Source organism: Heterodontus francisci, chromosome 3, assembly GCF_036365525.1.
Source record: "Heterodontus francisci isolate sHetFra1 chromosome 3, sHetFra1.hap1, whole genome shotgun sequence".
In the NCBI taxonomy this organism is placed as follows: domain Eukaryota; kingdom Metazoa; phylum Chordata; class Chondrichthyes; order Heterodontiformes; family Heterodontidae; genus Heterodontus; species Heterodontus francisci.
The window spans coordinates 175,245,913-175,273,208 of NC_090373.1; the positions used below are offsets into that span (position 1 = coordinate 175,245,913).

Genomic DNA, 27,296 nt, shown 5'->3' on the forward strand with positions numbered 1-27,296 from the left:
GACCCTCTGAAAGAAAACATTTCTCCTCATCTCTCTCTCAAATGGGCAACCCCTTATTTTTAAACAGTGACCCCTAGTTCTAGATTCTACCACAAGGAGACAAATCAGCCTGCTTGTTCGGCACCCTATACATTAAACAGTCACTCCCTTCACTACTGATGCATACAAGATGCATTGCAGCAACTCACCACATCTCCTTTGACAGCACTTTCCAAACCTGTGACCTCTACCACCTAGAAGAACAAGGACAGCAGACGCACAGGAACACCACCACCTGCAAGCTACCCTCCAAATCACACACCATCCTAATTTGGAACTATATCACCGTTCCTTCACTGACGCTAGATTAATATCCTGGAACTCCCTTCCTAACAGCACTGTGGGTGAAGATACACCACATGGACTGCAGCGGTTCAAGAAGGCAGCTCACCACCACCTTCTCAAGGGCAATCAGGGACGGGCAACAAATGCTGGCTTTGCCAGCGATTCCCACATCCCTTGAATGAATTTTTAAAAAAAATCGATATCTATCAAAAGGATACACATAACTATCAGTGATTCATTAAAAAAATAAGATCTGCTAGGGAGGAATCAAAACCCCAACTAAGGCAATATCGCAGGCCAGCCAGCAGCCTTCAAAAAACCATAAACTCTTGGTTTCTGACTTCTGTTCCTGAATTGTTCAGCCAGCAAAATACTGTGGATGCTGGATATCTGAAATAAAAATAGCAAGTGCTGGAAATACTCAGCAGATCCGGCAGCATCTGTGGAGAGTGAAACAGAGTTAACGTTTCAGGTCTGTGACCTTTCATCGGAACTGTAGGAGCTAGTTCTAACTGAATGGGTCTAAACTACTATACTACTTACCTTCTAAAATAGAATACAATTGAATAATGAACTGCATTTGTTTTTCTTTGTGTTACCTTATTGGTGAGTAGTTGGCAAACTTGTGGCACATAATCAATGAGACAACCACCACTGGGAAATGGTGGGATATGGAGAGCAGAGGTTCCACCAAGCGCACTGAAAAGGGATAAGAAATAAATTCTCAATGAAAATTTCAAAATAAATAGGACGTATTACTGTGAACTAACTCGTGTAATATGTCATCACAAACAGGTCCATGATTATGGCTCGTTCATCACAAAACAGACAAAACTTGATTTCTCCTCAAGCGGTTTGACTCTGGGCTGAGCGTGTGGTAAGTAACAAGCGATCATCAAATTTATATTGACTAAAAAGTCTCTGAGCTGTAGGCTTTCACAATGTGATACAACAAGTAACATTGGTGTTCCTATTTGTTTGTCTGCATATAGCTTGAGTTTCTTCCAGCTGGTAAAGACTAGTTCTGCAGAGCACTTTGAAGGCACTTAGATTTTGCAGCAGAGATGGCTCTTTTAATAATATTGAGAATGTTGTTTCATATTTCCACAGAAAACATATTGCTTAGTACAACTGAATGCCTTTACCCATGAGTCATTGGAACATGTGCATTGTTTTCATATTTTAATTCAGTTTTGTTTGGTAAAGTCTAGACTATGGCCTGTATTTAAAGAGATATAAATTGTTCGCATACCTTTTAATGATTGATGTTTTGGTAAAGATAGAAAGTCGCATTGGTAAAACTTTTAACGGTGAAATTGAATATAAATTTCTGTTTTTTTTATATGTATGATTTTAATTTTAAAAATAATGAAAAATGACATTAGTAGTTCAATGAAATTGAACAAGAAACTGCCACAATTCCACTCAATACGAGTTCTCTCTTGATCTACTGGATAATGAAGTACAGTGGAACACATCTTATAGTAATAAAAAAGCAAAATACCACAGATGCTGGAAATCTGAAATAAAAACAGAAAATGCTGGAAATACTCAGCAGGTCTGTCAGCATCTGTGAAGGGAAAAACAGAGTTATCGTTTCAGGTCGATGACCTTTCATCAGAACTGGGAAAATTAGAAATGTAATAGGTTTCAAGTAGGTCAAACTGGGGAGGGTGGAAAAAGAACAAAAGGGAAGGTCATTTTGGTAGGAAGAACATGGAGAGACAATATAGAATAAAGGGTACAATTCTAAAGGGGGTGTAGAAGCAGAGGGACCTAGGTGTATATGTGCATAAGTCACTGAAGGTGGCAGGACAGGTTGAGAGAGCAGTTAATAAAGCGTACAGTATCCTGGGCTTATTAATAGGGACATAAAGTACAACAGCAAGGAGGTTATGTTGAACTTGTATAAGACACTAGTTTGGCCTCAGCTGGAGTATTGCGTCCAGTTCTGGACGCCGCACTTTAGGAAAGATGTGAGGGCATTGGAGAGAGAACAGAAAAGATTCATGAGAATGGTTCCAGGGATGAGGAATTTCAGTTATGAAAATAGACTGGAGAAGTTAGGACTGTTTTCCTTGGAGAAGAGAAGGCTGAGAGATGATTTGATAGTAGTATTCAAAATCATGAGGGGTCTGGACATAGTTGATATCCCACTCATGAAAGGATCGAGAAAGAGAGGGCACAGATTTAAAGTATTTGGTAAGAGAAGCAAAAGTGACGTAAGAAAAAACTTCTCACGCAGCGAGTGGTTAAAGTCTGGAATGTGCTGCCTGAGAATTTGATGGAGGCAGGTTCAATTGAAGCATTCAAAAGGGAATTAGACCTTTCTATGAAAAGGAAGAATGTGCAGGGTTATGGGGAGAAGGCAGGGGAATGGAACTGAGGGAATTGCTCTTTTGGAGAACCGGTACGTACACGATGGGCCAAATGGCCTCCTTCTGCATTGTAACGATTCTGTGATTCTGTCTGAGATAGGACGGAAGGCAGGAGGCTTCTGGACTCAACACTGTGTTCAACAATTTCATGTTAATGGTAGGTTCATTATGTTGTTAAAGATGAAAGGCATAATTTAATTAAGGACTTAGAGCGGATATAAAGAGAGCCTGCTGGGACAAGAGAGGGGAAGGCAGGAGGCTGAAATATGGAATGCTGCATTCAGTTGAATAAAGTGACTAGCAAGAAAAGGAAATAAAAGCAAAATACCGTGGATGCTGGAAATCGTAAATAAAAGCACAAAGTGCTGGAAATACTCAACAGGTCTGGCAGCATCTGTGGAGAGAAAAACAGAGTTAAAGTTTCAGGTCTGACGAAGGGTCATCGACCTGAAACATTAACTCTGTTTCTCTCTCCACAGATGCTGCCAGACCTGTTAAGTATTTCCAGCATTTTCTGTTTTCACATCCTACAGAAAACTTGCCCTGTACACACTGGAAACTGAAACTGATACTGATAGATGAAGAGACAGAAAACACCTCCCAATGAATTATTAACAGAAAAATGGAAAGAAATCCCCAAATTTTCTGAGAAAATACCCAGAAAATATGAAGGAACACAAAACAGCCCAAAAAAATAACTAAACAACATATGAGATTTGCAAAGAAAATTAGCTACAATAGAACCAAATGTGGAAAACCCACAGCTCTCCACAAGAACTACAAGGTGACAATCAAATAAGTTGTAAATAAAGCTATACATGCAAACTTGCATCCCCTTATTCAGGAACCCAACCACTAATGCTGCATCTAAGCTCCACTGCACAGCTACCTGAAAGTTCCCACATAGACCATGCACAAGTCGGCCTCTTTAAATTACTGTGCATGCAATACCAAACAAAAACATTTGAAGGGCCCACGCACTTAAACAAATCACCCTTGCTCTACAAAAAAAGACGGTATGTTGCCGACCATCAAGCCAAGAATAGCTGTACATATTCTTAGTACACTATTTTCTGCCCATCCCTAGTGCCTCGAGAAGGTGGTGGTCAGCCGCCTTCTTGAACCGCTGCAGTCCATGTGATGTAGGTACATCTACAATGCTGTTAGGGAGTTCCAGAATTTTGACCCAGTGACACTGAAGGAACAGTGATATAGTTCCAAGTCAGGATGACGTGTGGCTTGGAGGGGAACTTGCAGGTAGCAGTGTTTCCAAGTGTCTGTTGCCCTTGTTCTTCTCGGTGGTCGAGGTTATGGGTGTGAAATGAGTCGCTGCAGTGCACATTGTACTTGGTACACACTGCAGCCACAGTGTGGCAGTGGTATAGGGAGTGAATGTTTAAAGTGGTGGATGCAGTGTCAATCAAGCGGGCTGCTTTGTCCTGGATGATGTTGAGCTTCTTGAGTGTTGTTGGAGCTACACTCATCTATCACACTCCTGACTTATGCCTCGTAGACGGTGGACAAGCTTTGGGGAGTTAACAAGTGAGTTATTCGCTGCAGAATTCACAGCCTCTGACCTGCTCTTGTATTTATATGACTGGTCTAGTTAAATTTCTGGTCATAGCACAGTGGCGCGGTGGTTAGCACCGCAGCCTCACAACTCCAGCGACCCGGGTTAAAATCTGGGTACTGCCTGTGTGGAGTTTGCAAGTTCTCCCTGTGTCTGCGTGGGTTTCCTCCAGGTGCTCCGGTTTCCTCCCACATGCCAAAGACTTGCTGGTTGATAGGTTAATTGGCCATTATAAATTGCCCCTAGTATAGGTGGGTGGTAGGGAAATGTGGGGACAGGTGGGGATGTGGTAGGAATATGGAATTAGTGTAGGATTGGTATGGATGGGTGGTTGATGGTCGGCACGGACTCGGTGGGCTGAAGGGCCTGTTTCAGTGCTATATCTCTGAACTAAACTAAACTATAACTCTCAGGATGTTGATGGTGGGAGAATTCAGCAATGGCGATGCCACTGAATGCCAAGGGGAGATAGTTAAATTCTCTCTTGTCGGAGATAGTCATTGCCTGTGTTACGACCGACCACTCCTGTCAAAGCCCCCAATCAAAATATACAATACTGATTGTGGTGGGACCAGCGCACTGTTAATTCAATCCTGTCGCTTCACAGATTGGCTAACATATCATTGAAAAACTTTCCAAATTAAAGACCCACCAAATTGTACCATCTATTAACCCCCGAATGAGACTAACCAAACCAGGGTCTTCAAATCAACAAATTAACTCTTTAATTAAAATAACTAAATTCTTAGACACTAAGAAGATATAAGCAACATTTAAAATAGAAAAAATTAGAGTCTTTGCAAATTTACAGTCTGAGGTTGCTTGAAGTTCTCACAGTTGTCCGATGTGGGAAAAAAGGTTCTTCCTCCACAGTAGAACAGTCCGTAGTCTAACTTCAGTAGGTGATGCTTTCCTTCTCCAGCGAATTTCAACAATTAACTTGCAAACACTTTCAACAGAATCAATCTGACTTTAGAGTTTTTGAGGGATAAAAGATTGTCACAGTCTAACTTCCCTTCCTTCAGTTTAAATTACCAGAGATCTCTGTTTTGGGCTTGACTTTTTCTTAGAATTTTGAGAGATAATAATAAAACAGATTAAAATCCTATTCCTTCAGTTTAAATGGTTGAGAGCTCTTTTTCAGGTGTTTGAACACCACAGCTGTGTCTTCTGTCTGTGTGTTCAAACTGTCTTACTAACTGCCAGTTCAAACTGAATTGTAACAAATGTATCGCATCAAGCTCACTCCCAGTGGCTGTTTCCATGGTATCAAGAATGCACCCTTTGAATTGCAGTCTCCAAATGACTGTTTCTAAGGCAACGAAAATGCACGTTCCTATAACTCCTAAGGCTTGCCGGCTCTTAAAGCAATACTGACCCCTGGCAAGCCTTAAAGGCAAACCGCATCTCCGAAAAAAAAACTACAGGATCATGACACCTGGCACTTGTGTAGCGTTAATGTTACTTGCTACTTATCATCCCAAGCCTAAATATTGCCCAGGTCTTGCTGTATGTGGGCACAGAGTGCTTCAGTATCAGAGGAGTTGCAAATGGTACTGAGCACTGTGCAATCAGAAGCAAACATTCCAACTTCTGACCTTATGATGGAGGGAAGGTCACTGATAAAGCAGCTGAAGATGGTTGGGCCTAACACATCCTGAGGAACGCCTGCAGCGATGTGCTGGGGCTGAGTTGATTGGCCTCCGACAACTATCTTCCTTTATGCTAGGTATGACCCCAACCGTGGAAAGCTTTCCCCCAATTCTCACTGACCAATTTTGCTAGGGATCCTTGATGCCACACTTAGTCAAATGCTGCCTTGATGTCAATGGCACACACTATTACCTCACCTCTGGAATTAAGCTCTTCTGTCCATGTTTGGACCAATGTTGTAATGAGGTCTGTAACCGAGCGGCCTTGGCGGAACCCAAACTGAACACTGATGAGTGAGTACTGCTTGATAGCCTTTAAACAGCTTTTCGCTGGGTCCTCAGCTGAATTCAGATTCTTTCTGACCCAAAATTTTTCCTTGGATTCAAGAGCACCCCTTTGTCTTAGTTCCATCTCTCTTAATTTAAATTCCCTTTCTTCTCTTTCACTTTCTCTCTCCTTATCCAATTCAAGTTTTATTATTGCTATTTCTTTTTCCTGTTGAAGCCCAAGCTTTTCCCTTTCAAACTGAATTTTGTCTAATTCCACTGCATCACTCTCTGACCTTCTACCTTCTTGTTCCCCGTCTTCTTCTTCTTCTTCTAATTCCAGATGTTGGGCTATTAGGTCAATTATCACTGCTTTTTTGGCACCTGATATCAATTCCAACCCCAATATTGCTGCCAATTCTTTTAGTTTACTCTGAGTTAAAATTATCAAGTAACTGATGGAAACATTTTCCTTTCCCAGAAACTTTGCTGCAACTGCTAATGCCATTCTGATGATATAGACTGTACCTTATTATACAAGAAACCTGGTTCCTTTGATTTCTTCATAATTGGCGTTAGATTTGGATCCCGACAATCAAGCTTCCAATTAATATGATCCCAGACGCCAGATAAATTAATATGATGCCAGACTCAAGACCCCAATTTATATGTTATCCCAGAGATGAGTAATTAATATGATTCCAAATGCGAGCCTCGCAATTAGTCTGAGTCTGATCCTGGACAGGCTGCCCAATTTATATGTTATGACCATGGCGGGCGCAATGCACTGTCAATTCAGTCCCGACACTCCACAGGTCGCAGCATCTTATTAAAGTTTTCCTACCCAACTGGAAAACAGCCAAATTAAACACACTAGTAACCCCCGGAATAAAACAGACCAAATCAGGTATCTTTAGACAACAACAATTTAACTATTTATTAAAACTAAATCTTAAACACTATTAAGATAAACCCATGTCTAAAGACGTTATAACTTCTTATTTTAACTTAACATGCCCATTCACAGATATACACTCAATATAATACTAGTTAACCGGTTTTAAAAGTAGTGTTTTTAAAATCAGCTGTTTCTTAAAAATAAATAAGTCTTTGTGGGTTACGTTCCTGATAGAAAACATAGCAAAAACAGGAGTAAGCCATTCGGCCCTTCGAGCCTGCTCCGCCATCCATTATGAGCATGGCTGGTCATCCAACTGAGTAGCCTGTTCCGGCTTTCGCCCCATACACTTTGATCCCTTTTGACCCAAGAGCTTAATCTAACTCCTTCTTGAAAACATACAATGTTTTGGCTTCAACGGCTTTCTGTGGCAGCGAATTCCACAGGCTCACCACGCTCTGGGTGAAGAAATTTCTCTTCATCTCAGTCCTGAAAGGTTTACCCCGTATCCTTAGACTATGACCCCTGGTTCTGGACTGCCCCACCATCGGGAATATCCTTCCTGCATCTACTCTGTCAAGTCCTGTTAGAATTTTATAGGTTTCTATGAGATCCCCCTTCACTCTTCTGAACTCCAGCGAATATAATCCTAACAGACTCAATCTCTCATACTTCAGTCCCGCCATCCCAGGAATCAGTCTGGTAAACCTTCGCTGCACTCACTCTATAGCAAGAACATCCTTCCTCAGTTAAGACCAAAACTGCACACAATATTCCAAGTGTGGCCTCACCAAGGCCCTGTATAATTGCAGCAAGACATCCCTGCTTCCGTACTCGAATCCTCTCGCTATGAAGGCCAAAATACCATTTGCCTTTTTTACCGCCTGTTGCACCTGCATGCTTACCCTCAGCGACTGGTGTACGAGAACACCCAGGTCTCGCTGCATATTCCCCTCTCTCAGTTTATAGCCGTTCAGATAATAATCTGTCTTCCTGTTTTTGCTACCAAAGTGGATAACCTCACATTTACCCACATTATACTGCATCTGCCATTCATCAGCCCACTCACTCAACTTGTCCAAATCACCCTGAAGCCTCTCTGCATCCTCCTCACAACTCACCCTCCCACCCAGTTTTGTGTCATGTGATGGATGAGGTATTCTAATGTGGAAATAATCAAACGCTACTCGAAGTCTTCACTTGGATTTGATGAGAGAGTCTGTTTTTGATAGGTATTTAAACTCTTCGTTGCAGCAGACATCAAAGACCACCGGTGAATTTCAGAAAATACAATCAGTCAAGAGAGATTCAATTTTGAAGCAAATACTTCCTGGCTTGGAAGTAAAGAAAAGGAGTTCTACTACCTTCAGTAATACAAACGGTCTCTTAAAAAAAAAAAGGCTGTTTCTTTCCTTAGGCAATTCTCGGCATGTGGTTCCTTGTAGAATTTCTGCTTGGAGAGAATAGACAGCTCCTTTCTCCAGTAGCACGCTTCACTGGTTCAGACCGGTTTTTGCCAGTTTTACACACAGTCAAATTGAAACATTATACCATGTGACCCCTCTCCTGCTGCTGTGACCTAGGGACAGGTGCAGCTGGTACCCAGTGCTCAGTCTTAAAGGTACACTGTTTTTAAACAGAGTCTTAAAGGCACACACTGTTTTTAATCAGAGGAGAAAAATGATCATAGTTCCATGCCACCGGCGACATCCACATCTCATCTGATGGCCGGCACAGATATGATGGGCCCAAGGGCCTGTTTCTGTGCTGTATAACTCTTTGACTCTATAAAACGAAAAAAAATTAATCACCCTTAATTGTCTATACTCAAGGGACCACAAAGCTAGCCTCAGCAACCTGTCCTTATAATTTAACCCTTTTAGCTCCAAGTGTCCTCTTTCTGTGCTGTAAAATTTCTATGATTCCATGATCATTGATGAATTTGCACTGTATCCACTTCAAGGCCAATGTATGCTTCCTGAGGTGTGATTTCCAGGTCTGAGTGCAGAACTTGGGCGGCACAGTGGCGCAGTGGTTAGCACTGCAGCCTCACAACTCCAGGGACCCGGGTTCAATTCTGGGTACTGCCTGTGCGGAGTTTGCAAGTTCTCCCTGTGACCGCGTGGGTTTTCGCCGGGTGCTCCGGTTTCCTCCCACCGCCAAAGACTTGCAGGTGATAGGTAAATTGGCCATTGTAAATTGCCCCGAGTGTAGGTAGGTGGTAGGGAATATGGGATTACTGTAGGGTTAGTATAAATGGGTGGTTGTTGGTCGGCACAGACTCGGTGGGCCGAAGGGCCTGTTTCAGTGCTGTATCTCTCAATAAAATAACTCTAAATGGCATCTAACCAGAGCGTCATATAACAGTAGGATAAAATCCACCCCCTTGAGATAAAGGCAAATATTTCATTAGTCTATTAAATTATTTTTGTATCTTTCCATTAGGTTTTAGTAATTTCTGTATATGGACCGTTAAATCTTTCTGCTCCTCTACAGCTTCTTACCATTTGAAAATACTCTGATCCTTCTTTCTGGGTCCAACATGCGTGACCCCACAGTTCGCCAAATTCAGGACAGGACCCTCGACCATGACCGTTCTATTTCACGCACTTCTGCTCTCACCCCTTCCCCTCCCTCCCAGAACGACGATAGGGTTCCCTTTGTCCTCACCTTCTACCCACTTCTTCTTCTTCTTTGGCCTCCTTATCTCGAGAGACAATGGGTAAGTGCCTGGAAGTGGTCAGTGGTGGGTGGAGCAGCGCCTGGAGTGGCTATAAAGGCCAATTCTCGAGTGACAGGCTCTTCCACAGGTGCTCCGGAAAATTTGTTTGTCGGGGCTGTTACACAGTTGGCTCTCCCTTCTGTCGCTTCTGTCTTTTTTCCTGCCAACTGCTAAGTCTCTTCGACTCGACACACTTTAGCCCCGCCTTTATGGCTACCCACAAGAACACAAAAAACAACAGCAGGAGTAGACCAGAGCCCATTGAGCCTTCTCCGCCACCCAAAACGATCATGGCTGATTCAACTTCACTTTCCCGCCCGCTTGCCATATCCCTTGATTCCCTGAGAGGCCAAAAATCTGTCTATCCCACCCTTAAATGTATTCAACAATGGAGCATCCACAACCCTCTGGGGCAGAGAATTCCAAAGATTCACAACCCTTTGAGTGAAGCCCTAAATGATCGGCCCCTTATCTTGAGACTGTGCCTGCGTGTTTTAGATTCCCCGATCAATGGAAATAATCTTTCAGTGTCTACCCTATCCAGCCCCTTTAGAATCTTATATGCTTCAATGAGATCACCTCTTACTCTTCTAAACTCCAGAGAATACAGGCCCAATTTACTTAGCCCCTCATCCCAGGGACCAATCTAATGAACCTTCACTGTACCACCTCCGATGCAAGTATATCCTTTCTTAAATGTGGAGACCAAAACTGCACACAGTACTCCAGATGTGATCTCAACAATCTGTACATTGTAGCAATATTTCCTTATTCCTGTATTCCAGTTCTCTTGCAATAAAGGCCAACATGCCATTTGCTCTCCTAATTGCTTGCTGTACCTACATGTTAACTTTTTGCGTTCCTTGTAAAAGCACACCCAAGTCTATTTGAACATCAACACTTACAAGTCCCACACTTTTTAAAAAAATTCTGCTTATCTATTCTTATGACCAAAGTGAATAACTTCACACTTCCCTACATTATACTCCATCTGTCATCTTGTTGCCCACTCACCTAACCTGTCTAAATCTCTTTGCAGCCTATGTGTTCTCCTCATAGCTTACCTTTCCACCTACCTTTGTACCATCAACAAACTTACATACATTATTCTCTGTCTCTTCATCTAAGTCATTAATATAGATTGTAAATAGCTGAGGCCCGACACTGATCCTTGCGGCACTCCACTATTTACTGCGTGCCAAATTGAAAATGCCCCTTTTATGCCCATTCATATCTGTTAACCAATCATCTATCCATGCTAATATATTACCCCCAACTCCATGAGTCCTTAGCTTGCCTATTAACCTTTTGTGTGTGGCACCTTATCGAATACCTTTTGGAAATCTAGGTTTACTACATCTACTGGTTCCCCTTTATCTACCCTACTAGTTACATCCTCAAAAAACTCCAATAAATGTGTCAAACAGGAGTTCCCTTTAGTAAAACCATGTTGACGTGTTCTAATCATAGAAACAATCATAGAAAGTTTAAAGCACAGAAAGAGGCCAATTGGCCCATCCTATCTGTGCCGGCCGAGAAACAATCCACCTATTCTAATCCCGCCTTCCAGCATTTGGTCCGTAGCACTGCAGCTTATAGCACTTGAGGTGCATATCCAGACTATGTACTGTGCTTTTCTAAGTGCAGTGTTAAGACTTCCTTAATAATAGATTCCAGCATTTTCCCAACGACTGATGTTAGGCCAATTGGCCTGTTGTTCCCTATTTTCTCTTTCCCTCCTTTCTTGAAAAGCAGTGTAACATTTGCCAACTTCCAATCTGATGGGACCTTTCCCGAATCTACGGAATTTTAGAAAATCATAGCTAGTGCATCGACTATCTCTGCAGCTATCTCTTTTAGAACCCGAGGGTGTAAACCATCAGGTCCTGGAGATTTGTCAGATTTCAGTCTCTTAAGTTTCTCCAATACGTTTTCTCTGCTGATATGAATTTCCTTAATCTCCTCACTCTTTTCAGCCCGAGGTTACTGTCTATTTCTGGTATGGAACTTGCGTTTTTTACTGTGAAGATAGACACAAAATATTTGTTCAATGCCTCTGCCATTTCCTCATTCCCCATGATAATTTCGCCTGTCTCTGCCTCTAAGGGACTAACGTTTACTTTAGCTACTCTCTTCCTTTTGATTATACCTATAAAAGCTGTTACAATCTGTTTTTATATTACTGGCTAGTTTACTCTCGCATTCAATTTTTTCCTTTTTTTTAAGGAAATATTTTGTGGCCCATTGTGGTTTCTAAAACACTCTCAATCCTCTATTTTTTGCAACCCTGTAAACCTCTTCTTTTAATCTAATACTATCCTTAACTTCCTGACTGAGCCACAGATGGATCTTTCTTGCTGAGTTTTTGTTTTTCAAAGGAATGTATTTTTGTTGAACATTTTGAATTGCATCTTTAAATGTTTCCCACTATTCATTTACTGTCATACCTATTTACCCAATTTACTTTAGCCAGTTTTCCCCTCACGCCTATTTGGCTTTAAGTTTAAGATTCTTGCTTGTGATTGGAGCATGTCACTTTCAAACTTAACATGGAATTCAATGATATTATGTTCACTATTTCCCAGTGGATCTTTTACCATGACATTACTAATTAACCCTGCTTCATTACACAATACTAGATCTAAGATAGCTTTATCCCTAGTAGGCTCCACAATGTATTGCTCCAAGAAACTCTTCCAAATACAATTCACAAACTCATCTTCTAGACCACACCTGCCAATTTCACTGTCCCAGTCTTTATGAAGATTAAAGTCCCCCACAATTATTACATTGCCTTTGTTACAAGCTCCAATAATTTCTTGTTTAATGCTCTGTCCAACGGTATAACTACTGGTAGGGGGCCTCTAAACTACTCCCACCATTGTTTTCTGATTCTTGCTATTCCTTATTTCCACCCATACTGATTCTACTTCATGATCTTGAGGCCAGATCCTTTCTCACTAATGCCCTTACGTCATCTTCTACCATCAGCGCAACCCCTCTTCCTTTGCTATTCTGTCTGCCTTTCTGAAATATTGTGTACCCTGGAATATTTATTTCTCAACCTTGATTACCATGTAACCATGTCTCTGTAATGGCGATTAGATCTAAATCATGCACCTCTATTTGTGCCACTAGTTCATCTAAATTACTGCAGATGTTTTGCGTATTCAGATAAAGAATGTTTAATTTCATTTTTGCCTTCTATTTCCTTCAATGACCTTATATGTTGATGTACAATTTTTGTTAAACTCTCAGTCCCTTACTGTTCCATTCCGCTTGCGTTTACCCACAATTTTATACTGTTCTGTTGCCTTGGCCTTTCTCTTTGGAATTCTAAATCTCACCTCCCCCAAATCCTCCCCCCACTGTTAGTTCACAATCTCTAGTCTTATCTCCTGGCTCACTTGAGTTTATACGCACTGTCCCTTCCTGCAACACTCTGATTATCATTATCCCTATTGCTATCTTGCTCTCTTGCCTTCTCCTCGCTCATTAAATTATCACATTTTCCCTCACTTGATCCCTCACCCCTACCTTCTTTAGTTTAAAGCCCTCTCTCCCGCCCTAGTTATACGATTCGTCAGAACACTGGCCCCAGCAAGGTTCAAGTAAAGACCGTCCCAAGGGTACAGCTCCCACTTTACCCAGTACTGGTGCCAGTGCCCCATGAATCGAAACACATTTCTCCCACACCAATCTTTGAGTCACACATTTAACTGTCTAATCTTATTTACCCAAACCAATTTGCTCATGGCTCAGGTAATAATCCAGAGATTACCACCTTTGAGGTTCTGCTTTTTAATTTAGCCCCTTGTTGCTCATACTCCTTGTGCAGAACCTCTTTCTTAGTCCTTTCTATGTCATTGTTACCCACATGGACTACAACAACTGGATCCTCCCCCTCCTACTGCAAGTTCTTCTCCAGTCTTGAGCAGATGTCCCGGCACCAGGCAGGCAACATAGCCTTCTGGACTTTCGCCCTTGGCTGCAGAGAACAGTGTCTATCCCCCTGACAATACTGTCCCCGATGACCACTACATCCCTATTTACATGCCCCTTCCTGTACCACAGTGCCATGGTCAGTTTGCTCATCCACCTTGCAGCCCTCACTCTCATCCTCAAACTGAGCCTCAAGCCTTCGTATTCAACGAATCATTCTCTGCCATTTCTGCCACGTCCAGCGTGATGCCACCACCAAACACATCTTCCCCTCCCTTTCAGCAACACCCTGGTCCACTTCTCAGTCACCCGCAATAACCTCTCCCTTTCCTATGGCACCTTTCCATGCAAGTTCAGGAGATGCAACACTTGCCCTTTTACCTCCTCCCTTCTCACCAACCAAGGCCCCAAACATTGCTTCCAGGTTGTGGGGACAGAATAATATGGGGACATTTAAGGTGAAATAATTAATCAATCATGTACTGCTAAAAAACTAACCTCGGAGCTGCAGAGACAGCTTATCAGAATTGACTTCATAGTTTCAGGGCTGCACAGACAGCTCATCAGTAGAAGTAGATTAACAAGCAAAAACTAACAGGACAGCTGCAAGCTGCCTAATAGTAGCCTATTGCATAGCAATCAGCCTAACGGTCCAAGGAGATAGGGGGGATGAGAAACTGCTAGAAGGGAAGGTGACAAGGCAGTACCCCAATCAGGCCATGACACCAAGAAACTGCAAAGTTTGTAAACCAATTGGGAACATAAAGGGGGTGTCACTGATTTGTATGAAGAACTGTAAGAAAGGCTTGATTTCCCTGCTCAGGCAGGAGAGGAGAGAAGAGCCCAGGTGTTGTTGTTGGTTACATCATCAGCAAAGCAAACAAGAAGTACTGCAATAAAGTTTCTTAAAGCTACAGTCGGACTTCGTCTCTCTTTGTGTAACTAATGGGATCCAACAACTTGGCGTAGTCGGCAGGATCGCTGGAGGATTCAGACCGAAGCCACAGACATCGGACCTATTGGCGCCCCCAGAGGTAAGGACTCCTCTTTATGTTAAAAGTCCTTGGTCGTTGTCTAAATTTCGGTCCCCTGCCACGCAATCCCGAACTTGGCGGTATTTGACGGAAATACCCTTTCTTGTGCGGCTCGAGACCCCCTTTCTAGACGTCTAACTTGGCAGTATTTGACGAAATACCTACTTGGCGAAAAGCCTAACGGCTCGAGACCTACTTCCCTACCTGAATGGATAAAATGACAGACAAAGGCAACCGACAGTTACCAACTACCATCAAAGGTGGGCGGGCCCCACCTGACATTCCCGAAGATGAAATACTTCGGCAGTTGAAAGAATATGTAGAGCAGCAGTTTAATCTGGCTAAAGCGTACACCGAAATTGGGCAAAAATATGGCACCTCCACGGGACAGTGGTCCCTGGAAGATATAAAGAGAGTCTGGGGAAAAACAACCCATTTAAAGGATAAAGAACGGACCCAATGGTCCCTAGCCGTAATGGGCCAGATTCGGCAGCGCAATGAGATTATGCGACAAGCCGAATGTGATCACGACCAAATGAGTGCGAAGGATCAATTGAGGGCAGTCTGCAAACAACTGAAAAAGGAAAAACTTAACTCGGAACAGTTAGAGGCTGAAAAACAATCTGAAAAGGAAAGGCTACAGATTGAAATTAAAGAGATTAAAGAACAACTACAAGACCAGCAGACGACCCAACCGAAGGAACTGGGACAGCTCTGTGAACCCCGTCGACCACCTCCAATTAACTTGGATCCGAGTTTGAAGTCGTTACAAACGGAACAACGGAAGATGCAACTGCGTGAAGCAGGTCTAGCCGAATCTTCCAATGAAGAAAGTGACAATGATGATGGGTTACCGTTTCCGCGACTAGCTCCCCTTAAACAGAAACGCGTGAAGGTCAAGACGGAAAAGAAGACTGTGAACAGTAACGAGGTCACCATGGCCGAGCACAACACGTACTGGACACACGTCCCGGCTTCCCCTGAGAAAATCGACAAGTGGTCCACAAGATTGCCCGACCCAAAGAAAGAGGGTCTGAAAACGTGGGAGCAGCTGGAACGATTGAAGGGAATTTACGATCTCCATCCATGGGACGGGGTACAGATTCTGACCATAATGGTGCCCGGACGAGCGAGCCGAAAGCAAAGGAGAGAGGTCCAAATTGCTTTGGGTGAAGATGGTCAGCTACTAGACACCGGATGGATTGCGATTAACACGTGGTTGTGAGAGTTTTGTCCTGCAAAAACGGACTGGGGCAAAATTGCAGCCTGTCAGCAGAAGAACTCCGAGGACATGCGGGAGTATGAAGAGAGGTTTAGGTCCACCTGGGTGGAATACTCAGGGATAGTAGACCCTACTCCAGAGGATCTGGACGACACCAGTTTTGGACCCTTAAAATCCGCTTTTGTTGATGGACTAAAGTCAGAACTGTCTAAAATACTGATGGCCACCCTACCGGAGTGGAACGCAGTAAGAGTGAAATACGCAGAGTTAATTGACAGATGCGCTCAGCTGGACAGGGATATGGGAGTCAAGCTTCGAGCCGTGCAGACAGATCCAGTACCGAAAGAGCCTGACAAAGAGCAAGTTAGGCGCCCCGGCCACTGTGCCTACTGCGGGAAGGAAGGCCATTGGGCTAAGGCGTGTAGAGCGAGGGGACGAGGCAGAGGACGCCAAGGACGCAACCCGGCACCCAAACCAGCTCCCTCCCCTGATGCCAACAACCTCTTTGAGGAGTTCAAACGGTTGATGCCCCAGCAACAGAAGGAGATGTCCTCCTTAATCGATGCGGCAAAAAACTAGAGGAGCCCTCCCTCGCCTTTTTGGCGCCTCTCCTAGCGCTAGTAGAAAATAGAAAAGATGGATTGTATGTAACTGCGAGGGTGGGCGATCAAGACATTGACTTCTTATTGGATACCGGAGCCGAATTAACGTGTCTACCTCAACAATACGGAAACTCCCTACCGATGGATGGCAAGACTAAAAGAGCTTACGCAGCTGGGGGCAATGGGTTGGTAATTAAGAGGACCCAGCCCGTACGCATCGGTCTTGGTCCGCATGAATTGATAACACCGGTCTGGGTAGGTCCGGTGGACCAAGCACTCCTCGGTATGGATGTTCTCACTCAGCTGAACTCCTCATTGCATTTCGAAGGCGGCCAGATAACTTGGTCTATCAGAAGTTTGGAGAAAGAGCAGCTGAGGGAGCACCCAATATGGGCCCAGGATAAGAACAATTGTGGGCTACTTCAGATGGAACCGGCAACGTTTACGGGATCCGCTCCGCCCTGTACTAAGCAATACCCCATCAGTCAAACATCTATTGCAGGAATCCTACCTGTAATTGGACAGCTAGAGGAGTGAGGTGTGCTGGTTAAAACACACAGGACCTCAAACAGCCGTGTGGCCAGCACGGAAGCCAAACAGGACCTGACGGCTTACTGTCGACTATAGAAAGGCTAACCAGTGTATTCATCAAAAGGCCCCTCTGGCAGCTGACCCCTCTACGGTATTTAATGCCCTGAAACCGGAACATGAAAGGTTCTCGGTTTTCGATATGGCCAACGGATTTTGGTCGGTGCCACTGGCACCCGAAGTCCAACCGTGGTTCGCCTTTACTGTACAACAACAGCAGTACACCAGGACTCGCCTGCCGCAGGGTTTCCACAACAGTCCCACGGTATTTCATATGGCCCTACAAAACCATTTGAGGGAGTGACCTTCCATGTACTCCACGGTCATCCAGTACATGGACGACATCCTGTTAGCCTCTGAGACAGAAGAACAGCACGAACAAGATCTGCATACTCTGCTGGACCACCTTCATCAGAGAGGACATAAGGCTAGTATCGACAAAGCAGACAGCAGAAGGAGAGGTCGTGTACCTGGGACAAAAGATTTCGAAAGGAAAGAGAGAACTCACCCAGGACAGGACCGCCGCCATTCGAGCTGCCAAACTGCCCACCACTATCCAGGAGCTTAGGTCCTTTTTGGGTTTGTGTAACTTCAACAGAAACTGGATCGACTCCTACACACACCTGGCTCAACCATTAACCGATCTCTTGAAGGGAAAGCGGGCCTCTAAAGAATCAGTTACCCTAACCAAAGAACAACAAGAGGCTTTTGAAAATTTAAAGAGGGCTTTGTGCTCAGCGCCAGCCCTGGGAATCCCCGACAACGGGAAACTGTTTACCCTGTTTGTACACGAAAAAGAGGGATATATGACTGCCATACTGACACAGGAGCACGGGGACAAACAAAGACCTATTGGATACTATTCGAAAAGACTGGACACCGTCACCCTAGGATGGGGCAGTTGTTTAAGAGCTATGGAAGCTACATGCCAAGCAGTGATGGCTACTGCAGGTCTGGTGTTAGATCAAAAGTTAACCGTTAAGTGTCCACACACAGTTCACACTTTGCTATCCATGAACAGACTATCCCAAGTGACAGCAGCCAAATGGACCTGATGGACAACAGTCCTAGAGGCTCCCAAATCTCCACATCGTCCGGGCCAGCCCGGTAAATCCGGCGACTATGCTCCCGTGGCCTGAAGAGATGAAGGAAGAAGAACGTGATTGTGTGGAGATTATGGAAGAAACAGGAGACAGCCCTAGCAGCAGAGGAAGCATTGCTCAACCCAGATTTAATCCTATTCACAGACGGAACCTCCTTTGTTGACAACGGTACACGGAAAGCAGGATGGGCAGTTACAACCTTACATGAAGTTGTGGAAGTGGGATGCCTGCCTTCAAGGACATCGGCCCAACAAGCCGAACTGCGAGCCCTGTCGGAAGCATGTCGAATAGCAGAGGGGAAGATAGCTAATATTTACACAGACTCACGGTATGCTTTTGGAGTCGCTCATGACTTTGGTCAGCTGTGGCGCAAAAGAGGATTTCTCACTGCTGCTGGTACACCTATTCGAAATGGGAAAGAGGTCCGAGACTTACTGGAGGCGATGCAATTGCCACAAAAGGTATCCATTTTGAAATGTAAAGCCCATACGAATGACAACACCATAGAGGCAAAGGGGAATGCCCTAGCCGACCAGGCAGTCAAGGAAGCCGCCTCGCAAGGTGATCCCCGGATGCAAATATGTAAACTGAATGCATCCCATCTGACACAAGGCCTACAGGTGATGCAGAGTGAATGTTCCAAAGAGGAAAAATGGACCTGGATAGAAGCAGGGATGAAGATATGTGACAACAGCATCTGGAGACAAAGGGACACCTAGAAACCCGTCGCATCACAGGTATCGGCAGCTTGGGGTGACCCACCAGAAGGAGGGCACAACATCGTCCCGGGAGTCTGGGTCTACGTGAAGAAAATACACAAAGACCCTTTGGGCGCCAAGTGGGAGGGACCTTTCCAAGTGCTACTGACCACCCAGTCAGCAGTTAAAGTCGAAGGAAAGAAAGCCTGGATACACGCCTCTCACATAAAACGAGCCACCCATGATTGAACGCCGAATTATTAGTTGCTGATATGTTTAGTATTTGTATTACCTTCTTTGCATGTATTTTAAGTAGTTGCTCACTTTTGACTTGTAATTCTGTATTTTCCGTTTTTGCTTAAGTGTTGTTGTAAACAAGTAACTGAAGGCCCTGCAAAACTTATGCCTTTACAGAGCTCCCGCAGGCCCCTTCTGTGGCACAAGCAGGCAACGTATTGAGTGTGACCCCTCCGGCTGTTGAAGGCTGTTTCTAGACAGGTAGAGACCATTAAAGGCGCCTAGGTGGGATCAAGGAAATGATTCTTAAAAGTGTTTGAAGAATCAAAGGGGGGACTGTGGGGACAGAATAATATGGGGACATTTAAAGTGAAATAATTAATCAATCATGTACTGCTAACAAACTAACCTCGGAGCTGCAGAGACAGCTTATCAGAATTGACTTCATAGTTTCAGGGCTGCACTGACAGCTTATCAGTAGAAGTAGATTAACAAGCAAAAACTAACAGGGCAGCTGCAATCAGCCTAACGGTCCAAGGAGATAGGGGGGATGAGAAACTGCTAGAGGGGAAGGTGACAAGGCAGTACCCCAATCAGGCCATGACACCAAGAAACTGCAAAGTTTGTAAACCAATTGGGAACATAAAGGGGGTGCCACTGATTTGTATGAAGAACTATAAGAAAGGCTTGATTTCCCTGCTCAGGCAGGAGAGGAGAGAAGAGCCCAGGTGTTGTTGTTGTTTGCTTTGCTGATGATGTAACCTGCAATAAAGTTTCTTAAAGCTACAGTCGGACTTCGTCCCTCTTTGTGTAACTAATGGGATCCAACACAGGCGAAAATGATTTACTTGTACTTCTTTCAATTTAGCATACTATATTTGCTGCTTGGACAGTAATATTTAAAGAAAAAGGAACAAAAATATTGGACTGAAAATGCACAAAGGAAAAATAAAGTATATGACAAACTTTAGGACAGAAGATACCACACAAATTGAAGACCAAGAAATTGAAAAAGTGATTGAATACAAATATCTGGGCCAAACATTAAAGATGGAGGATTGTACATATGAACAGCTAATGAGTAGGATTCGGGCAGGATACAGTTGTTTCAGAAGATATACAGATATTCTTTGTGATAAGCAAGTACCACTGGCATTAAGGAGGAAGGCTCAGTGTGTGCTCCCGACCAGGATAAATGGGGCGAATTCATGGACAACTACAAAATATGTAGAACAAAAACTGTGTACAGCTCAGAAGGCAATGGAAAGGTAAATGTTGCACATCTTCACTCGTGATAAAATCAGGTGTAATGAAATATGCCAGAAAACTGGAGTTAGGGACATCATTCAGAAGATAAAAGGAGCCAACTGGAGATGGGCTTGGCATGTTGCTGGAAGAAATGATAACAAGTGGACAAAAAGGCTAATAGAGTGGTAGCCATGAACAGGAAAAAGTGGAGATGGAGAGATGACATATCATACCTAGGAACCACATGGGCAAGAACAGCAAGGGATAGAGATAAATGGAAAAGGTATGAGGAAGGTTATATCCAACAGTGGATGAACACAACCTAAATGATTATAATGATGATTTGCTGCTTACGATGTGGTCTCCTCTACACTGGGGTGTCAAAACGTAGGCTGAGTGACTGCTTTGCGGAGGATCTCCGTTCAGTTCGCAAGCGTGACCCCAAGCTTCCAGTCGCCTGCCATTTTAATTCACCACCTGGCTCCCACTCTGACCTTTCTGTCCTTGGTCTGCTACAGTGCTCCAATAAAGCTCAACACAAGCTCGAGGAACAGCACCTCATCTTTTGACTGGGCACATTACATCCTTCTGGACTCAACATTGAGTTCAACAATTTCAGATCATAACCCCTGCCTCCATTATGTTTTGTGTTTCTTTGCTGGTTTATTTTTTCTTGTGTCTATCTTATATTCTTTACTTGGCGTTTGGAAGGGACTATTCAGGATCCTGCCATTCACACCTCCTCTAGACAAAAGAACACAAGAAATAGGAGCAGGAGTAGACCACATGGCCCATTGAGCCTGCTCCGCCATTCAATACAATCATGGCTGATAGGCTTCAACTCCACTTGCCCGCCCGCTCACCATATCCCTTGATTCCCCGAGACACCAAAAATCTGTCTATCGTGCTTTAATTGTATTCAACGATGGGGCATCTACAACCCTCTGGAGTAGAAAATTCCAAAGATTCACAACCCTTTGAGTGAAGTAATTTCTCATCAAAGTCCAAGATGACCAGCTCCTTATCCTGATACTGTGCCCCCGTGTTTTAGATACCTTGCCAGCGGAAACAATCTCTCAGCATCTACCCTATCCAGCTCCTTCAGAATCTTGTATGTTTCAATGAGATCACCTCTCATTCTTCTAAACTCCAAAGAATATAGGGCCAATTTACTCAGCCTCTCATCATCGGACAACCCCCTCATCCCTGGGACCTATTTAGTGAATCTTCGGTGTACCGCCTCCAAAAGCAAGGAATATCCTTTCTTAATTGTGGAGGCCAAAACTGCATACAGTACTTCAGATGTGGTCTCACCAAAACAGATCTTCTGTTCCTTCACTTGTCCCAATACCACTCCCTTTGACCTTGCACCATGAAACCTTCCGTCATTTAATCTCTCCTGCCCTCCACCCTATCAAAGAACTTCCATTTTCTTCTACCCACCCTTTCCCTTACAGAAAATATCAAATTTCTAACTTTTCCCAGTATTGATGAATGTTGGTAAGCATAAGGCCATGGAGCAAAGATATTTGCAGTTTGGTGGGGAGAAGACTGAAAGAATATGAAGATGGATCTCATGGGATAAATAAGCGCCAGATGAAATTTAATGCAGAGAAGTGTGAAGTGATTCGTTTTGATAGGAAGAATTAGGAGAGGAAATAAAGGGTACAATTGTAAGTGGGTGCAGGAGTATATGTGCACAAATCATTGAAGGTGGCAGGGCAGGTTCAGAGTGCGATTAATAAAGCATATTGGATCCTGGGCTTTACAAATAGGGGCATAGAGTACAAAAACAAGGAAGTTATGATAAACTTGTATAAAACACTGGTTCAGCCTCAACTGGAGTAGTGTATCCAGTTCTGGGCACAACACTTTAGGAAGGATGTGAAGACATTCGAGAGGGTGCAGAAAAAATTACGAGAATGAAGTTCCTCATCCCTGGAAACAGCTACTTGGATAGATTGAAGAAGCTGGGGCTGTTTTCCTTGGAGAAGAGAAAGATGAGAGGAGATTTGATAGAGGTGTTCAAAATCATGAGGGGTCTGGATAAAGTAGATAGGGAGAAAAGTCCCATTGGTAGAAGGATCGAGAACCAGAGGACACTGATTTAAAGTGATTGGCAAAAGAAGCAATGGCGGCTCGACGAAAATCTTTTTTTTTTTACAGGGTGAGTGGTTAGGATGTGGAATGCACTGCCTGAGAGTGTGGTGGAGGCAGATTCAAAAGAGAATTGGACAGTTATCTGAATAGCAGAAAATTTCTATGGGCGAAAGGCAGGCATTGGGACTCAGTGAGTTGAACTTGCAGAGAGCCAGCACAGGTACAACAGGCTGAATTCCTTCTGAGTTGTAACCATACTATGATTATATGATTCTAAGCCAGATATGGGAGTGGATAGCTAGACTAGTCCTGTGCCAGGTGCTTTTAAGACCTTCAGACTGGAAGACTGTAAATCTGGGAACTGCGCGAGGGAGGGAATCACAGAAATGTTACAGCGCAGAGGGAGACCATTCGGCCCATCATGTCTTCACCAGCTCTCCCAATGAACAATTCACCTAATGCCATCTCCCCACACCCTGCACATTCTTCCTTAGAAGGAGGTACGGATGGGTATTACGAAAGTGCCTCTGGGTTTAGTTAAATATATTTTTTGAGGATTCATTTTTGAAAGATTGAAGAAATATTAAACTATGGGGTTTTCAAAGGGGGTCATGTAAAGGTCACTCGACTTTGAAAAACAGTCCCTGGAAATGTTTTTTTAAAGGGGCACTGAGAGGTTTTCTGGGAAACCACCTGACTGCCAGCAACAACAAGCCTTTCCGGAAACCACCTGACTTCCAGCTCAATAAAGAACAGAGAACATTGGACACCTGGAGAAGTGACCAGCCCAGATTGATGGAGGTCAAAAGGTTGACCTCCTGTTGTCGGTTTCACTTTTGAACTGTTTTGAGTTGGGGTTGAACTGTATAAAAAGGGAGAGAACTTCCGAGGAGAGAAGAGAATTCCCAAGGAAGGAGAGAAGACCACAACTTAGCTCTGCTTTCCAGCACCTCTCTAAAAGACCCTGAGAAGTCCACTGTGTCAATTCATCTCGTCTCCTGTCTTTGAAGAAAAGCTTGTTAAATTAATTTTCAACACCGCCTGATCTATCTATGTGTACTCAGAGGCCAGACTATATGCCAGTTTTGGAACACAATATATCTCATCTGCTAAAATAAAAGCAAAATACTGTAGGAAATCTGAAATAAAAGCAAAAAATGCTGGAAATACTCAGCAGGTCTGACAGCATCTGTGGAGAGAGAAGCACAGTTAACTTTTCAGGTCAGTGACTTTTCATCAGTTCTGATCAGTTAGGCAATTGCCATAATTAAAATAAAAAATAAAAATTAAAAATAAAATATTTTCACGGCACCTTTCACATCTAGAGCCTTTTTCACCATTCAATAAGATCACGACTGATCTGATCTTGGCCTCAACTCCACTTTTGTCCCTGCTCCCCATAACCCTCGACTCCCCTATAGTTCAAAATTCTGTCACCTCAGTCTTGAATATATTCAACGACTCAGCCTTCACGGCTCTCTGGGGGTCATTACGACATATAAGGAGGCCATTCGGCCCATCGAGTCCACGCTGGCTCTCAGTAGAGCAATCCAATCAGTCCCATGCCCCTGCTCTATCCCCAAAGTCTGCAAATTTATTAACCTCAAGTGCCTATCAAATTTCCTTTGAAAATTATTCACCATTTCCGCTTGCACCAGCCTCATAGGCAGCGAGTTCCAGGTCATTATCATTCGCTGTGTAAAAGAAGTTCTTCCTCATAACTTCCCTGTATCGCTTGCCCAAAACCTGCATTCCCTAGTCCTTGTACCATCAGCTAATGGGAACAGCTTTTCTTTGTCTACTTAATCATAATCTTTTACACCTCTATCAGATCTCCCCTTAATCTCCTTTGCTCAAGGAAAACAATACCAGCTTCTCCAACCTAACCTTGTGCTAAAATCCCCCATCCCTGGAACTATTCTAGTAAATCTCCTCTGTATCCTCTCAAGGACCTTCACATTCTTCCTAAAGTGTGGTGACCAGAACTGGACGCAATACTTGAATTGTGGCCTAACCTGAGCTTTATAAAGGTTCAGCATAACTTCCTTGATTTTATACTTAATATCTCGATTTATGCAGCCCAAGAGCCCATGTGCTTTGCTAACTACTCTCTCAATATGTCCTGCCACCTTCAATAATCTATGTACATGAACCTCCAGGTCCCTTTGTCTCTGAACACTCTTTAAAAACATGCCATTAAGTCTATATTGCCTCTCTATCTCTTCTGCCAGAATGCATCACCTCACACTTCTCTGTATTAAATTCCATCTGCCACTTGTCTGCTGATTCTGCTAGCCTATCTATGCCCTGTTGCAGGTGATTGGTATCATCATCACTGTCGGCCACACCTCCAAGTATGACATCATTGGCAAATTTTACATACAAAAGCAAAATACAGTGGATGCTGGAAATCTGAAATAAAAATAAAAAATTCCAGAAATACTCAGCAGGTCTGGCAGTATTTGAGGAAAGAGAAACAGAGTTAACATTTCAGCTCCATGACCCGTTATCAGAACTGAAACTGTATTCTGAATTCTCTGTATTCCAATATCCAAATCATTTACATATATCAAAAAAAGCAGTGGTCCTAGCACTGACTGCTGGGGCATACCACTGTCTACCATCCTCTAGTCTGAACAACCATCTACCACGACTCGTTGTTTTCTGTCCTTAAGTCCATTTTTTAAATCCAAGCTGACACTGACTCTCATTTTCCATAAGCCTCAATTTTGTTAACCAGCCTTTTATGTGGTACTTGTCAAATGCTTTCTTAAAATCCATATAGACAACATCCACTGTTTTTTCTTCGTCAACCTTTTTTTATTCTTTCAAGGGATGTGCGTGTCGCTGGCAAGACCAGCATTTGTTGCCCATCCCTAATTGCCCTTGACAACGGAGTGGCTTGCTAGGCCATTTCAGAGGGCAGTTAAGAGTCAACCACATTGCTGTGTGTCTGGAATCACATGTAGGCCAGACCAGGTAAGGACAGCAGATTCATGAAATGCTGGAATCATTCAGCAGGTCTGGCAGCATCTGTGGAAAGAGAAGCAGAGTTAACGTTTCGGGTCAGCGACCCTTCTTCGGAACTGACAAATATTAGAAAAGTCACAGATTATAAACAAGTGAGGTGGGGGTTGGGCAAGAGATAACAAAGGAGAAGGTGCAGATTGGACCAGGCGACATAGCTGACCAAAAGGTCACGGAGCAAAGGCAAACAATATATTAATGGTGTGTTGAAAGACAAAGCATTAGTACAGATTAGGTGTGAATATACTGAATATTGAACAGCAGCAAGTGCAAACCTGAAGAAAAACAACCTGAAAAAAACAGTGGGAAAGCAAACTGAACAAACTAAGATGAAATGAAATAAATGCAAAAAAAGATTGTAAAAAATGTAAAAAGGAATGTAAAAAAAAAAGGAAGAAAAAATAACTAAAGATGACTAAAAATGAAAGTAAAGTGGGGGGCTATCATGCTCTGAAATTATTGAACTCAATGTTCAGTCCGGCAGGCTGTAGTGTGCCTAATCGGTAGATGAGATGCTGTTCCTCGAGCTTGCGTTGATGTTCACTGGAACACTGCAGCAATCCCAGGACAGAGATGTGAGCATGAGAGCAGGGGGGAGTGTTGAAATGGCAAGCAACCGGAAGCTCAGGGTCCTGCTTGCGGACTGAGCGGAGATGTTCCGCAAAGCGGAATAATTTGAAATTCAATAATTTCAGAGCATGACAGCCCCCCACTTTACTTTCATTTTTAGTCATCTTTAGTTATTTTTTCTTCCTTTTTTTTTTACATTCCTTTTTACATTTTTTACAATGTTTTTTTGCATTTATTTCATTTCATCTTAGTTTGTTCAGTTTGCTTACCCACTGTTTTTTTCAGGTTGTTTTTCTTCAGGTTTGCACTTGCTGCTGTTCAATATTCAGTATATTCACACCTAATCTGTACTAATGCTTTGTCTTTCAACACACCATTAACATATTGTTTGCCTTTGCTCCGTGACCTTTTGGTCAGCTATGTCGCCTGGTCCAATCTGCACCTTCTCCTTTGTTATCTCTTGCCCAACCCCCACATCACTTGTTTATAATCTGTGACTTTTCTAATATTTGTCAGTTCCGAAGAAGGGTCGCTGACCCGAAACGTTAACTCTGCTTCTCTTTCCACAGATGCTGCCAGACCTGCTGAGTGATTCCAGCATTTCTTGTTTTTGTTTCAGATTTCCAGCATCCGCAGTATTTTGCTTTTATATTAAGGACAGCAGATTTCCTTCCCTAAAGGACATTAGTGAAGCAGATGGCCTTTTCTGACAATCGATGATAGTTTCATGGCACCATTACTGAAACTTGCTTTCAATTCCAGATTTTTATTACTAATTGAATTTATTAATTAATTGAATTTAAATTCCACCTGCTGCCGTGGTGGGATTTGAACGCATGAGCCTGTGACATCCGGATTACGAGTTCAGTGAGTTTACCACTACGCAACCATTACTTTATCAAAATATTCAATTAGATTCGTCAAGCACAATCTGCCTTTTACAAATCTGTGATGGCTCTCAATTAACTCAAATTTCTCCAAGTGCCCTGTTGATTTTTTCCCGATTATTGTTTCTAAAATCTTACCCACTACTCATGTTAAACTGACCAGTCTGCAGTTACTTGAAGAAGGCTGTCACATTTACCACTCTCCAATCCTCTGTCACCTCCCCCGC

At 43.3% G+C, this 27,296-nt stretch overlaps 1 protein-coding gene across 3 annotated transcripts in view; it reads right to left on the reverse strand.

The window, feature by feature from the left end:
- Positions 1–27,296, reverse strand: part of babam2 (BRISC and BRCA1 A complex member 2) — a 306,145-nt gene that overhangs the window by 37,535 nt on the left and 241,314 nt on the right. For all 3 annotated transcript variants that reach the window (XM_068027726.1, XM_068027723.1, XM_068027724.1), the window contains one exon: positions 924–1,023. In XM_068027726.1, coding sequence (XP_067883827.1) covers positions 924–1,023 — 100 coding nt within the window. The remainder of the gene's footprint in view (positions 1–923; positions 1,024–27,296) is intronic.